The sequence below is a fragment of the Dermacentor silvarum genome, chromosome 4 (genome assembly GCF_013339745.2).
Source record: "Dermacentor silvarum isolate Dsil-2018 chromosome 4, BIME_Dsil_1.4, whole genome shotgun sequence".
Classification (NCBI taxonomy): domain Eukaryota; kingdom Metazoa; phylum Arthropoda; class Arachnida; order Ixodida; family Ixodidae; genus Dermacentor; species Dermacentor silvarum.
This window is the reverse complement of record NC_051157.2, coordinates 65561002-65575939: the sequence shown is the minus strand read 5'-3', so window position 1 is coordinate 65575939 and position 14938 is coordinate 65561002. Positions and strand designations below refer to the sequence as shown.

The 14938-nt window shown below is 51.8% G+C and overlaps 2 protein-coding genes across 2 annotated transcripts in view; one reads left to right on the top strand and one right to left on the bottom strand.

Moving 5' to 3' along the window:
• The window catches only part of LOC119450174 (elongation of very long chain fatty acids protein AAEL008004), a 1485-nt gene extending 1359 nt beyond the window's left edge, over window positions 1–126 (top strand). The window contains exon 1 of the mRNA XM_037713551.2: window positions 1–126. This exon is cut by the window's left edge and continues 1359 nt beyond it. The gene's annotated coding sequence lies outside the window, so the exon portion shown is untranslated.
• Window positions 127–4031: 3905 nt separating this feature from the next.
• On the bottom strand, window positions 4032–13057 carry LOC119448665 (uncharacterized). Its single transcript, XM_037711895.2, has 4 exons — window positions 12797–13057; window positions 9118–9158; window positions 8132–8219; window positions 4032–4362 (listed from the first exon to the last, which is right to left on the bottom strand). Exons 1-4 carry the CDS (start codon window positions 13055–13057, stop codon window positions 4042–4044), a joined length of 711 nt encoding a protein of 236 aa, XP_037567823.1. The 3' UTR covers window positions 4032–4041.
• Window positions 13058–14938: the final 1881 nt, after the last annotated feature.

The following is a 14938-nucleotide window of genomic DNA, read 5'->3' as shown; positions in this document are numbered from 1 at the left end:
CGCAGTATGTCAAAATGATGGAATTTTGAAACATTGTGAAGGCACTGGCTGCGCCCTGTGCTTATCTGTGATGTTCAACTTCGTCTTGTTAAAAACATGCAGAATAAAATTGGTTCCTATCTTTGTGCATGTTTCAATGGTTCTTTTTTTTACGTTAGGAGAAAGAGACAGAAGAAAGGAGAACGGTGCGGAGGTTAACCAGAATGGAAAATGCGGTTTGCTATTTACGCTATGGAAGAGCCCAAGGGGTGGTAAAAAAAAGGAAATACAGAGAGAAAAAAAATTAAAAAAGAGGGAGCATTGACCAACAATCACACCGCACAGTAGCACTTGTTGCACTACACACACCCGTTCAAGTTACATCCACTTGTACAGGTCTGTTGACTTTAAAAACTGCAACACTGCCCTCGTAGCCGTCAGCTGCGATGGCTTGTGAGGTCGGCATTTTAAAATTATTTCCTCGGTTAACGGTGTTTGATCAAAGCGCGCTATCGCGATTGCAAGAGTGCGCTGGAACGGGAGTGCACTCGAAAACTGCAGCTAACATTCGGAGATATGCTGATAGACGTAATGGGCGAGAAAAGGGCATATAAAGGAACATCCTATCAAAGCGTGCCGCTCTACACCCTGCAAGATGTGCCCGCGTTTCAGGGCACAGTCAAGCCAGGTATCGTGCACCTGCAAACTGCCACCGAGTGGGGCCCTTGGCACACGTTCTTTGGTACACCATTTTTGGTTCTCAGGCACAGGTGACGCGTGGTGTATGGGCCGCTTCGGCTCGAAGACTCCACAAAGATACTTCCTGTGTCCGAGTAAACTTACGAGAAAATAAGCAGGACGCACGGGGCATTACGATGCTCGTGTCTCGTCGGAGGTTAGCCTTCAGAGCTGGATTGAGAGCGCAAGAATCGGACAGAACTGACACTGGTGCCTCAGATGAGGGTGGCTGTGGAGCCAGCTGTTTGTAAGGGAGTTAAATCGACCCCTACTGCGTTGCTGTAGCCACCGTGCATCAATATAGAGGTGTGAGTATCTTTGGATACTGTGCAGCCGCTCGCAGATTTCCAGCGTTATTGTTATTTGCGTCAGGTGCTTCACTGCGCTAAGGGAACCAGTACTAATTTGCTCCGGTGGGATGTTTCGTAAAGTTCTGATGCAGTTGATGACATGGTGTATCGTTAGCAATTCAAGTAACAACGGTTCAGACGTTTCCGATTCTTTGGCACATGAAATTGCTGTGCTCACACTGTGGGGCTCACGAATGAGACTGGTCTTCCTCTTCCCCGTCGCAAAAGAGTCATGGCATTCGTGTACAAGACACAGGGACCTCCTGGGACAGTTGTCTTATTAGTAGAAGCTTTCTGGTGATGTGGGGTAATTATGTTTTAAGGCTCTATCATATTTTAAAAGCCCTTTAGGTTGTATTTTTTTCTAAACTTATGCAGAAGCATGTAAGAAAAGTTCAGTGGGACTTGTAGTAAGGCCTGCAAAGAACTCCACCTTCCGTTCTTCTAAGCGAATGTGGACGTCCACCTGACAACAACAGCACGAACCTACAAATTTGTCTCCTATGGGTGTTTTAGAGTGCGGTCTTTTGCAATTGGAGTAAAAAATTCCCAAGTCTCGAGAGTGAACACCCTCTACCAACAGGTTCTCCGAGAACAGCAGCCTGACGAGTTAGCAAGCTGCGCCACAAATGCGCTGGGCATGCGTCAATTTCAATGAATGTCTTGCACGCGAACGCTTCAGCGAGCTACACCACCAATGCACTGTGTATGCATGCCGCTCTTTCATGAACCTCTCGCCAGGTTGGATGACTGAGTCTGTGTCACTGGGTGTGAGGCCAGAGAGGGAACTATTCTCAGCGTTCGCAATGACCGGCGCGTCACGCATTTCGTCTCGAAGGCCACGCTTGGACTTCTCATTAGCGCCACAAGATGACGCATCGTGTCCAGAAAAAGTAAGGAGCCTACATGCAACGCTGTTTGCATGTAGGCTCTCTAAGAATAAGTGTGAGTGAGGGGCCCAGCTGCAGCAAGATGCGATTCACAGCGTATGCAGTGGCGCGCCATGCATTTCGTGGGGGCGCCGCTAGATTGCGCAGTGTGTTCTCAGGAAAGCCGAGAGAGGGTTCCCGTTGCAGTACACGCCTCATACATAAGGCGTTTCGACGAGGGCAATACGTTGCCACAGGTAGTGGAGAGACCCGGCGGGTAGCATGCGGGGCTGTGTGTGTGTGTGTGTGTGTGTGTGTGTGTGTGTGTGTGTGTGTGTGTGTGTGTGTGTGTGTGTGTGTGTGTGTGTGTGTGTGTGTGTGTGTGTGTGTGTGGTGTGTGTGTGTGTGTGTGTGGTGTGTGTGTGTGTGTGTGTGTGTGTGTGTGTGTGTGTGTGTGTGTGTGTGGTGTGTGTGTGTGTGTGTGTGTGTGTGTGTGTGTGTGTGTGTGTGTGTGTGTGTGTGTGTGTGTGGTGTGTGTGTGTGTGTGTGTGTGTGTGTGTGTGGTGTGTGTGTGTGTGTGTGTGTGTGTGTGTGTGTGTGTGTGTGTGTGTGTGTGTGTGTGTGTGTGTGTGTGTGTGTGTGTGTGTGTGTGTGGCAAGCCGGTCACGTGGCAGTGTGTGGCAAGCCGGTCATATATATATATATATATATATATATATATATATATATATATATATATATATATATATATGGTTTGTGTGTGTCAGATGCAACTGACGGTGGTCTGCTGCGGATCACTTCGCTCGTGGAATAGGCAGGACGTGTGTCGAGTGAGCTCCTGAACAGCACTTCGGAATGTGGTGAAGGCGGTTCGTAATGCTAACGCATTTCTCTGGCACTTACCGCCAAATCTCGACTGATTGTTTTTTATTGCGCCATATCCGTTTAGAAGTTTTACTATAGTTATACGGAACTTCGTATCCTTGGCTGGACGGAGCATGCGCAGATCGAGGGAGCCCTTCTGGAACGTAATGTAAAGAACTTCTCCCATAGCATCCTGCCTCCCGCCACTGAGTCGGCTGGAATCACCACAGTTCGTCGTTGACATCGTCGCTGTAATCACATCGTCTGTTCCGCGGGCGCTACAGCTTACTTACATGAAGGCTCCTATAACTACAGATTCGTTACATGCACACAGAATTGCGTCATGACAGAGTGGTCATTGCGGAGGCCCTGGGTGGTTTTATCGTGGCCATTCTCTGCGTCAAAAAGTTAATGGGACAAAAGACAACAAAAAAGCCTTTGAAATCGGCCGTATGACCTTTTAATGATAAGCGTCACTCCTGCGCAGAATGACTACGTAAACCAGCGAGACACCAAGACGCATATGTCGACATTCTTTTTCTATGAACTTAAGGGTAAATAATGGGCATAAAGTTGGCACAAATGCATACGTTTCGCAATACTAAATTCACAAGGCATATGGATATCACGGTAATGACGTTCATTTTAGTCTTGTCAAGGTGAACCCGTGAACGTTTGATCCACTGCTTATTCATTTATGTACTGAATCTTTCACAATAGCGGTGCCATGCTCGCGTCACTTGACTTAGTGGCAACGTTACGGTGTCGGCATTCGAGGTTGTCAGAACCTTCTTCGCGCAATAAGCACCAACAAATTTGATAGAATGTTATTAATGAAATTCACAGAATTCTGCCACCTGCTTATAACCGCCTACATGCTACTCTGCATAGAAAAGGGTATAAATAATTTGGAAGGACTAGGAGAGAGAGAGAGGAAGAAATGAAAGAGGGGATGAAAAGGACGGACTAGTTAACTTTGATGATGTGTATAAAGAATTTTGAGATCTTGTCAAGCAAGCCCACACGCCTATAAGTAATACCAAATAACATACCCCACATGAGACGCATACGAACACTTATTTCTTTTCCGCATCTATTATAATTTTCTGCCCCTTTTTGCAGCTGTCTCCAAAGGAGAACGCACCAGAGCGCGCGCGCGCAGGCGAACTCGTCACTGGCTCGCCGTGTGCCCGACGAATATATTACGGACACGCGAAAGCCACGGCGATCATCAGGCCGCATCACTTCTTCGCGAGCGCTTCGTGGCTAGCCGCAGCATCCTCGTGATCGGCGCCGTCGGCCGTCTTTTCGGCCTCGCTCATCTTGTGGTCTTCGGCCCCGGCAGCGTCCCCGGCAGCGGCCTCGTTAGAGCCATCCGCCGTTAACTGGGCAGCCGCGGCAGCGCCCGTGCCGGTTCTACGCCTTCTCGTGTGCACAACGACGAGGCAGATGACGACCACTACGCAGATAATCACTGCGGCGCCGATGCCTACGATGGCCAGCAAGGAGGGAGCCCCGTCGATTCTGGACTCACCGGAGGTCGAAATCTTGACCTTTTCTACCTGCACGCGGTTCGTGGTGAGAGAGCGAGTTTAACAGTATCATGAGAGGTTAGGCTAGCGACAGGCTTGACATGCTGCTCTAGATGAGATGTTGAGAGATGAAAGAAAGGGAGTGAAATGAATCGCACATACACGCGCATAATGCACTAGCACAAAAGTTCTACAGAGTCTCGTTGAGGCCTGTATCCCGCTGGAATGCTATAGGCGCTTCATGGTGATCAATTCAGATCTATAACATTAGCACTCAAAGAACATCCCGCAGCTGAAGTTGCACGCCATGTCGCACGTTAGAGCGTGTCTCAAGGCAGCTCTTGAGGTCGTAGAGCGCCCACAAATACAAATAACATGGTGAAAGCCCTCGTAAACACAGCAAGGGGGGCACCAGTGGGGTGCTAGACAAATTAACTTATCACGCCCATCAAAACGATGCGTCATGCAACAGTTGCATTTATAGGGTCAAAACGATTGTGTGGTTTGTGACGAAAGTTTGCGTCAGGGTCAGTATCGAAATGCAAGGCCTGCCTGAAAAGTAGCCGACCATGCTCGAGGGAAGTTTCAAGTGTCGTCTGGTGTTTTCGTCGTCCTAAGAAGGAGCACCCTCCTGCTTCCGCACAACTAGTCCCACGCTCTTTCCACTTCTCGAAACAGTCATGCAAACCCATCCTCGGTAAGTGCTGCTAAGGCAGCCGTTGCGTTGCACCTTATGTCTTCTCAGGTGCGAAAGTGTGTTTATTTTAGATGCGTTTCAATTTGTGTGAACAGCCAAAAGTCGCGCGAGCTCATTCTCAGAGAGTACAGGGAGCTTGACGAACCACTCAAATACTGTGCAGCGCCAAGAAAGGCAATCATTTGAGCAGCATGGACAGGAGTGCTATCCTGGTGCAGTGGCCGGGACTTCGAATTCCTCTGTCAAAATCATTGGCGAAATTTAGCTGTCACCGGATACGCACCCATATCACCTTTAAAAGGCATTCGTAAGACCTTTGTTGTTATTCCCATCTCAGCAAGTTCTCCGACAGTAAGCCGAAGACCTCTCGCTATCATGGTTCGCACTTTATAAAGAATCACATCATTATGGCGTGTTGAAGCCAAACACCATGACATATAGCGCGGCTCACTCACCGCAGATGTCTAGCATTTCTCGAAGCGCTTGTACCCTATCGCAGTTTACAGACGCTGTTTGGATCTTGTACATTGACTCTGCTTGGTTATCACCAAGGTTTGCACATGAATTAATGCGGTGTCTTTGTTAAGTTCGCTCCATCATTTTTGTTCATTCGAAATCATTCGTTCACTTTAAAAAAGGTCGCAGTTTCGCCCGAAAGGCGAAGCATCGATTGCGACAGCAAATTTGTAGAGAGCTATACTAAGCAAGGATAATAGTTTATTTGACCGCATAAAGTTGTAAACATTCGCTTGTTATCTAAATAGACAAGCACGGTGTCACGCGCGCACAACTAAACATGAACACATTTCGCTCGATGACCGCGGAAACTCGCTGTGAAAAAGCCGGAGTGAGAAAGCGCGCCGACAGCAGCGGGAAAATCGCCCTTCGCGCTGTCTCTCATCTCGCTTCAACGCGAACTAAACGTCGAAAGCAGAGCGCATACGAAGCTACCGGCACATGGCGCATGCACTTTGTCCCCATCGCTTTCAAAATACGGCGCCTGGGCCGCCGCGCTGTGAGCAGCAGGCGACGGAGCAGAACGCAACCCCTCCCTCTCCGTCGCCTCGTCCCCGTGCCTCGCGCGAGCGAGAGACGACCGTGCGCTTCCGTCCTGCCTTCCTCCCTCGCGCGCGCTACATTGAGCCACATTGCCGGCTCACCCTCGTAAGCTTTCACTCGCACACACAGCGTACGGCGCGCGACGACGATTTTATAGCCGTTTGACTTTATACAGAACCTCACGGTGACGGTGATGGCAGACATACGCTTGGAGTCTCCATGCAATTGCTATCGCAATAAAAGGGAGATCCGCCGGATTCTTTCTAAGAAATCCGCATAGATTTCCTTGTGGCTTCGTTCTACCAAGACGGGTGGATATTAATTTCTTTCCTCTCTTGAACTTCTCTCCACCTTACGGTCTTTCGAAGAACTGATTTGCCATATTCAGCATGCAGTGCTTAGAGTTGTCGATTGATTCGCCTTCGCTCTGCGATCTGCTAGCCTCCTGGTTAGCTCAGATGGTAGAACTGCCACCCCGGTCGTTGGTCCCGGGTTCGAATGCCGGACTACACAAATTTTTCTTGAACTGCGAAATTTTCTTTCTTAGAAATTCGTATGGATTTCCTTTATATCTTCGTGCTACAAGACGGGTGGATGTCAATTTTCCCCTTTCTTGCATCTAAGAACCTGCTCGCGAAACTCGATGGACGGCGTTCAGGCACTTGCTATTCAAATAGGTTAAGGCATGAACGCAAAGCTATCACCGCGGCGCCCCGTTTAATACAAAACCCTGTTATCTCAATAGTTTGGACTGCTCAAAGGGGGCTCGGAATGGTCGTGACACACTCAAAATGTACCAAGCTTATTTCTTCGCCGCTTTCCAGATGAATTTATTCAGAAACAGATTACTATGCAAAATGCTGGTTTCTGCCTCTGTCTCTTACTCGGAGCGGAAGGTTCTTCGTTGAGCGCAACGCGCACTAAAACTTTTTTTTCTCTCTTTTTTGTGACCAGACTTGCAATTATATACCAAACTTTCCTCATTTTATTGAGATAGCAATTATATGGATACTCCAGGCGAATTTTTGCCGTCGCCGTGATGTTCCTTATAAGGTCCCAGTGCAATAAAAATGAGCTGCCCGCGCGTCTTTATGCTGCTGGTGTGAGGGCAAGCGTGATAGGGAGAGCCGCGAAGCATGGTGGTTTAATGCGCGCCGTCTTACCGCGCATCCAGTGGTGCGAGGTCACGTGATCGAGCGAGCGCTAGTGGTGAAAAGCGCGAGTTTCCTCTTCTAGCTAGGCAGTGGCTGCTCATGGCGGTCCGCACGGCTTCGTCCGCTGTAGGCTGGAGGTTATCTGCGGTGGATGCCCGAGTTAAGGGAGGGCCGGGATGGCCGGCGCCTTCCTGCGCGCGCCTCTAATGTTGGAAGTCGCGTAATCCAAGCTTTGCAGATGCGCTGAAGCAAGCGGTGGCAGCATCTGGCACACGTTCTCCGCTGCCTGTGCCCGTCATCACCCCAGCGTTGTGACAGCGAGTGGTCGCTGTCATCGAGTGAGATCTATTCACGTTTGTCTGTGAGCACGTGATACCACGCTCGTTTAGTTTGAGTAATTAAATGCTTGCTACAATATACACGGCCGATAGAACTACCAACCTTGCTTCATGCAATTGTTTAATACCTGTCTATCGCTATTAATGCTTTCACTTTCGGGCGAAACTGCGATTTTGTTTTCCTTGGCCAGTATTAGGTAGCGATTACTTTAGCTCTATTCAATTATTTTTGTATCATTAACCGCTCACGACTCCCTGATCGTGCTGATAAGAAACGGAGCACCATGGTATTATGGCCTCTGACGGTGCGAAAAGGAAGTTAATTGCGATAAAGCAGCTATAATATGTCGGCACTGGTTAAGCTGTATATACCGGACGAATAAACGTTTTAGCGATCTGTACTTTTCCGTGTTTTGTTGGCAATACTTTCAAATCTGAGCTCGTGTGCTTTCTCGACATGATTGAGGTCAAATGAAGGAATGAAGATAAGTAATTTGCACGCAAAGTGTTATCTTGCCACCTAATTTGTTGAAAAAAATTATGAAACTTACACATAATTTCGTAACGTCACATTCGAAATCACTGCCGCAAGCACTGCAAGGCTCCCCTTTCTTGTACACCGGTACTCCTGCTTTCAACCTGCGAAAAGTAGACGTCATCATCACTTCGCCACCATGCACGTGCGTATATATAGAAAATAACTGCTGCTTACGAAATGCCAGCGGTGAGAACCACTCATGAATGACACAAACAGCAGGAAGCTTTATACCTCAGGGCCCAACCGCAATTCCCACATTAAAATAAACGTGAGGCGCAGAAATGCTATTTTTAGACAACTGCTAAAGCAATATGAATGAAATTTGCAGCACGTAGGAGAGAAAGCCGACTTCAACTGACTCGAGAAGACAGGGCTCGAACTTGCAAAAAGTTCTTAAGCTATAATTGCTCGTAAGAAAAAATTCCAGCCAATCCTGATGCCAGACACACGATTAGCAATGGTCGTTGCCTATTGCAACGAGAAGTTGCGAACAACATGCGTCGCGAATTCGGCCCTGGAACATTTATTGAGGCCTAATTTTCTTTTTTTTTTTATAAATTGCCGGAAATCAGTAAGCTTAAGGAAAATCGAACCGGAATGTTTACAAATCCGTAACTCTGCACTAAAATAGGTACAGCAGTTCCGTAACAGCATCTTTTAGAACATCTGAAAAGGACAAATTTTATTTCTGCGTTTACAGCTATAGTCCACAATTAAGAATGAGGCTGGAAGATGGCGTAGCACACTTTGGTATAGAAGTTATATATAAGCAAAGATAAACTGGCCTCAGAAATGCTCCCCAACGTGTGAATTGGTGAACCTTTTTGTTATCTTTGTCAAAGGCCGCGTTGACAAGGCCGCCTTTGACAAAGATAGGTTTGCCTATCGAAACATTTACCAGCCTTTCTGAGGCGCTTTATCCCTGTTTATATAACTCGAAGAAGAATGAGAACTTTATTTCTTTCCTCAAGAAAATAAAAGCATAGCAACAAAATGTACAGAAAGAGGCCCCAAAGCTCAAGGCTGTATGACCTCCTGTTCTAATCAAAAATAGCAAAACAAATTATGTTAGAGCAAATGCAGCAAAAATTTAAAGTTGTCAACAAATAGTTACACACGACAGCAAAAGAACTGAAACATGATATAATAGTATACAGAAGGACCTCTTGTACAAATTTAAAAAAAAATCAGGATAATGAAATGCAGCAAAGTGGTAGAATTGCTAACACGTACTAATGCAAGAAAAACAAGTAAACTAAAAACAAGGTATTTACTTGGTGTTTAAATTGGTGTTTATTATTTTTCAATTCCGCAAAATAAAAAAGTCACAGCATATCCACGGGGTGAATGATGATGAGTGGGCGAAGCTCCGGAGAGAATCATCGGATCTCCCGCTTAAGGGGACGCTAGCAGACAGACAGACAGACAAGAAACTTTATTTTGTCCTAAGGGACTATGTCGTAGTCGCGGGCCGCACCTGCACCGGGGGCGGAAGACCGTGATCTTCGGCCCTTTCGCAGGCCCTTTGGACAGCCCGAAGCTGGATTGAAAGGTCGTCGCTCTTGACGGCTTCTTCCCAGTCTTCTTGCCTGTTAAAAGGCGAGTGGTGCAATGCTGAACATTGCCACAGCATGTGATTAAAGGTGGACCTTTCCTCGCCGCAGTCGGGGCAGCGGGGATCCACACCCGGAGTGTAGTGGCTCAGCCTAGATCGAGACGGAAATGAGCCCGTCTGCAGCATTCTCAACACCGAGGCCTGGGGTCTGCCGAGCTTCGGGTGAGGAGCCGGGAACTGCCTGCGTCCCAGCTGGTAGTGAGCCGTGATGTCGTGAAAAGTAAGCAGCGGGTCCGTGGTCCGGTCGATCCCCTGCGAAGCCGGGCCCCTCAGACCGGCGCGGTTGACGAGACCTCGCGCCTGGTCGTGGGCCAGCTCATTGGGGTTGATCGAGCCGGGAGAGACGTTCCGGCCCATGTGAGCCGGGAACCAAGTGATGACGTGACGGACCGTGCCTGGCTTGCGGGTCCTAAGCACCGCCGCAGCCTCGGCCGAGACCGAGCCGGCGAGAAAGGCCATCGCCGCCGACCTGGAGTCTGTGAAGATCTGGGTGCGCCCGGGATCGCACAGAGCCAGCGCCACTGCGACTTGCTCTGCGACGGACGCCGTAGAGTGTTGGATGGACGCTGCGTTCAGGAGTTTGCCCTGGGGGTCAACCACCGTGGCCGCGTACGAGTTTGATCTGGGATACTGCGCCGCGTCGACAAAGGACACGAGCTCTGGGTTCTGCAGGGCAGTCTTGATGAGTGCTCGGGCCCTGGCTGCGCGCCTGGCCTCGTTGTGTTGTGGGTGAACGTTCCTCGGGAATGTGGAGACTCTAAAGGCGTCCCTTTCTTCCTGTTGGAGGGGGACGGCGCACGACTCCGCGGCCATGGCGGTGAGGCCCGCCATCTCGAGTATTCGGCGGCCGGACTTGCTGGCAGACAGGCGAACGATCTGTGCCGTTTTCTGCGCTTCTACGATTTCGCTCAGGGTGTTGTGGACCCCGAGCTGCATCAACTTATCCGTGCTGGTCGTCACAGGGATACTGAGCACTCGTTTAATGCTCTTCCTGATGAGTGCGTCAATCTTGTTTTCCTCAGACCGTGACCAGTTTAGTGCGGAAGCCACGTAGTTGATATGGCTCATGAGGAAGGCGTGGTAGATCCTTAGGAGGTTGGCTTCGCTGATGCCACCCCTCCGGCTCGTCACTCGTGAGACGAGTCTGAGCATGTTTTCCGTCTTCGCCCTCAGGCGCGCGATTGTTTGCATGTTGCTGCCCTTTGCGTTGATGACCAGTCCGAGCACCCTGAGATAATCAACCCTCGGGATGTGCTGACCCGTCTTCGTTCTGAGATCGATCGGTACTTGATCCAGCGGCATGTCGAACTTGCGGCCCTTTCTGTCGGGCCGGTACAGCAAGAGCTCCGACTTGGTCGGCGATAGGACCAGTCCCGTGCCCTCGAGGAATTTTTCCGTGACGTCCAGGGCCTCTTGCAGAGCCTGTTCCACCGCTGCGTCCGACCCGCCCCCTCACCAGATGGTGATGTCGTCCGCATAGAGAGCATGATTGAGATTGACGCCCCCGATTCGGTTGAGTCGGACCGATAGGTCTCTCATGGCGATGTTGAAGAGTAGTGGGGATAGCACCGCACCCTGAGGCGTGCCGCGGGCTACCAGCGCGTATCCGTCCGACTTGATCTCGCCCAACTTGATCGTGGCCTTACGATCCCTGAGGAAAGAGCTGACGTACGCGTGAAAGCGTTAGCCGAGGTTCAAACTCGACACAGAGTCGAGGACGTGCTTGTGTTTGACGGTGTCGAAAGCCTTCGCGATGTCCAGCGCCAAGATGCCTCGGACGTCTCTCGTGACCACGTCGACTATCTGCCTCTTGATCAGTAGCATGACCTCTTGAGTGGACAGCGAGGGTCTGAAACCGACCATGTTCGGCGGGAGGAGCTGTCGTTCCTCGACATACCTCGATATTCTGTTGTGGATGACATGCTCCGCCACCTTGCCCACGCAGGACGTGAGCGAAATGGGTCGCAGACTGTCTATGGCCGGTGTCTTGCCTGGCTTCGGAATTAGGATCACTGTGGCTTCCTTCCAGGCATCCGGTACGGTGCCGGCCGCCCAGGCCTCGTTGATTTCATTCGTGAGCAGTTCGATCGAGTCGTCGTCCAGATTTCGGAGGAGTCTGTTCGAAATTCCATCCGGCCCGGGAGCCGATCTTCCGTTGAGGCCTTGAAGGACCTCTCTGACTTCCGAGACAGAGAAGGGGGCGTCGAGGTCCTCGTCTGCTTTGCCGCCGTAGGCCGGGTAATCTTCTAGCCCGGACTGCCCGATGGGGAGGTAGCGACGCGCGACTTCGTCCATCACTTCGTTCGTGGATGCGCCTTCGCTACTGAGATTGTGAACCAGCCTGTCGATGGCCAGAGTGTGGTTTCTCTTGGACTGTGTGTCGTCCAGTAACTGCTTGAAGAGGTTCCACTTGCCTCCCGCGCGCATCTGTCCGTCGACCGACGCGCAGATTTCGTTCCATTGCTGCTGGCCGAGCTCCTTGCAGTGCGATTCGATCTCGCGGTTGAGGGCCGCGATCCTCTTCCGGAGGTTTCGATTCAGCTTCTGCGTCTTCCATCTGGCCGTGAGGGAATTCTTGGCTTCGACCAGGTGCGCCAATCGAGCGTCCATGCGGTCGAGCTTTAGGTCCGTTTCGACGGTCTTGGTGACTGCAGCCACGTCCTTCTTGAGCTTCGCTACGAGGTCCGCGAAGGTCTCGTATTCTTCGTTGTCGTCCTTCCTTCTCTTGCGGAAGGCGTCCCAGTCCACTATTTTGAAGGCCCTCTGCGGGGCCGCGCAGACCGGTAGGGAGATTTCCACGATGTAGTGGTCACTGCCTAGGTTCTCTTGTAAGTTATGCCACTCCGCTCTCGGCGCGTTCTTGACGAAGGCCAGGTCCGGGGTGGTGTCTCTCGATATCGAGTTTCCCATGCGCGTGGGGTAATGGGGGTCGGTGATCAGTTCTAGGGAGCTGTCTGTTACTGCCTGCATGAGTCTGCAGCCTTTGGGAATGCTTCTCACGTAGCCCCAGGCTTCGTGCGGCGCGTTGAAATCACCGGCCATAACGAGCGGCGTCTCTCTCGCCTTGGACGACGCCTTGGTCGTCAGGCTGTAGAAGGTCTGCCGGTTGTCCCTAGGAGAGCAGTACACATTCATAACGTAGACGCTGTTCTTCAGCCAGCTGTTGGGTATTATCTCGACGAGGGACGCTTCCAGCTTGGTGTTGCCAAGGCGCAGATCGTGCTCCTGGAAGGCACACTTCTTTGCAATGAGTGTCGCGATTCCATGCCCGTTCTCCGCTAACGAGGAGACGGCTCGGTACCCCGGGAGGGTAATTGTTTCCATTCCCGTTTCTTGTAGCAAAATGACGTGGGGCCTCTCTTGCGGCTCCCGGGTCTTGATGAACTGCACCAGTTGAGGCCTGCGCCTCCGGAAACTGGCGCAGTTCCACTGCCACACGATGAGCTTACTGTCCGGTCGCGCCATGGTTGGGCTTGTTGGACCGGAGGTGGGCTGGCATGCCATCTTGCTCGTCAGCCTGCGACTGCCGGTTCTTTTCTAGCATTTCACTGGACATCGCCTCCGGCCTGGCGGCGTCGCCGTAGTGTACGTCACAGCGCTTGGCAAGCTCGTTCTCGAGCAGTTGTACTCTGAATAGAAGGGTCTGGTTGCTCTGTACCAGCTCGGTAAAGGATTTCTGCATGCGGTTCAAGGACCTCTGCATGGCAGCCTCCACCGTGCTCACGTCCTCAACCGTACCCTGGGAGGAGGTGGCTCTGCGCTTGGCCGCCCTTGCTGTGGCTCCTTCTTCCGCAGAAGGTTGCCTTGCCGCGGCCGCTTGGGCAGCGCTGGCGTTTCGGAATGCCTCGAAGTCGGCCTTCATTCTCTGGATTTCCTCCTTGAGACTGGCGTTTTCATTCATCAACTGCGCGCTCCTGGGATCGTGCGCCCGCTCGCTCGCCTGTGCGGCGGCATGTTTCGTCTGGCCCGTCGGCTTCGTCTGTTTCACTTTGTCGGCCCAGGTGGAACCTCCTGGGATGCGCGCCTTAGACTTGGAGCGGCCCTTAGACTGAGAGCGCCCTCCTTGCACGGAGCGCCCCCGCGAGCGGGAGCGCCCTCTGGAGCGGGAGCGCCCCCTCGAAGAACTCCTCTTCCTTAGCGCTGACGTCAGTGCCTGGCTCTCCTCGTATGCCGCGTTGGCGCCCTTCTTGGCGGCGGCAGTTTTCTTCCGCCGGCGTCTTCGGCGTCTCTGCCTAACGACATATGGCGTTTGGAAGCGATGCTCGCACTTACGGTCAGCCGTTGAGTGAGGGCCCCCGCATATGCCGCATCTCGCCTCACACTGATGGTCTTCGGTGGGGGACGCTGCTCCGCATCCCCTGCACTTCTTCACACTTGGGGTCGGACATACATCGGCCCTGTGGCCCAGTTCCCCACAACCGTAGCACACATCCACTTGCCTTTTGTATAGAGCGCAGGGCAGCATGCCCGCGCCGCACATGACAAAGTTCGGCACCCTCAGTCCGTCGAATAGGACGATAACCGTGGTGGTGGTCTTGATGCGACGCACCTCCAATGCGGTGGGGTTCCGGTGGTTTACAATCATTGAGTGGAGCTGAGCGTCGTTGAACTCGGCGTCGACTCCCCTCACAACACCCTTGCACGTATTGTCCGAGGCGGCCATGTACGCGGCCACCTCAAAGACCCCTTCGTGCAGGCGGATCTGTTGAACTATCGCGTAAGCACGCGCATTCCTTTCTTCTGGTGTTGAGACAACGTAGATGTTTTGCACGTTGTTAGGGCAGACGATGTCTTCGCCTACCTCGTCGGGGGAAAGCGCCGCCGCCATAGCCAGCGCTTGTGCCACCCTAATAGTGCTGATCTTTAGCACGTCGAGGCCACCCCGTGGCCTAACGATGACTCGAATATGGTCCCGAGGCAGGTTCGGGAACCTTGAGGCGGCGGCCAGCTTCTTCAGCGCGTTCCGCGGGGCTGCCGTGCGGCGGCCGCCCCTGCCGCCTCCCTGCTTTACCGGGCTCGGCGTCGACTTGGGAGCCTCTTGCCTTGCCTTCTTATTCTTGCCCGTTGCCGTGGTCCAGCCGGGGCACCTTGCTTCTTCGGGGGTGATTTCTACCCCCTCCACCATCTCGACTTCGGGCATGATGCCCCACCACCACCGAGTTAGGCCGAGGCCTAGCCCGTTCTCGTCACCGGTGTTAGTCCGTT

Excerpts from the sequence above, each read along its gene's own strand:
- LOC119448665 (XM_037711895.2), bottom strand. The coding sequence starts at position 13,057 with ATGGAAACAATTACCCTCCCGGGGTACCGAGCCGTCTCCTCGTTAGCG. Across the intron at positions 8,220-9,117 it reads GAGCTTTGGGGCCTCTTTCT|GTTGAAAGCAGGAGTACCGG; the intron begins GTACATTTTGTT and ends TACTTTTCGCAG. Across the intron at positions 4,363-8,131 it reads GTGACGTTACGAAATTATGT|GTAGAAAAGGTCAAGATTTC; the intron begins GTAAGTTTCATA and ends AACCGCGTGCAG.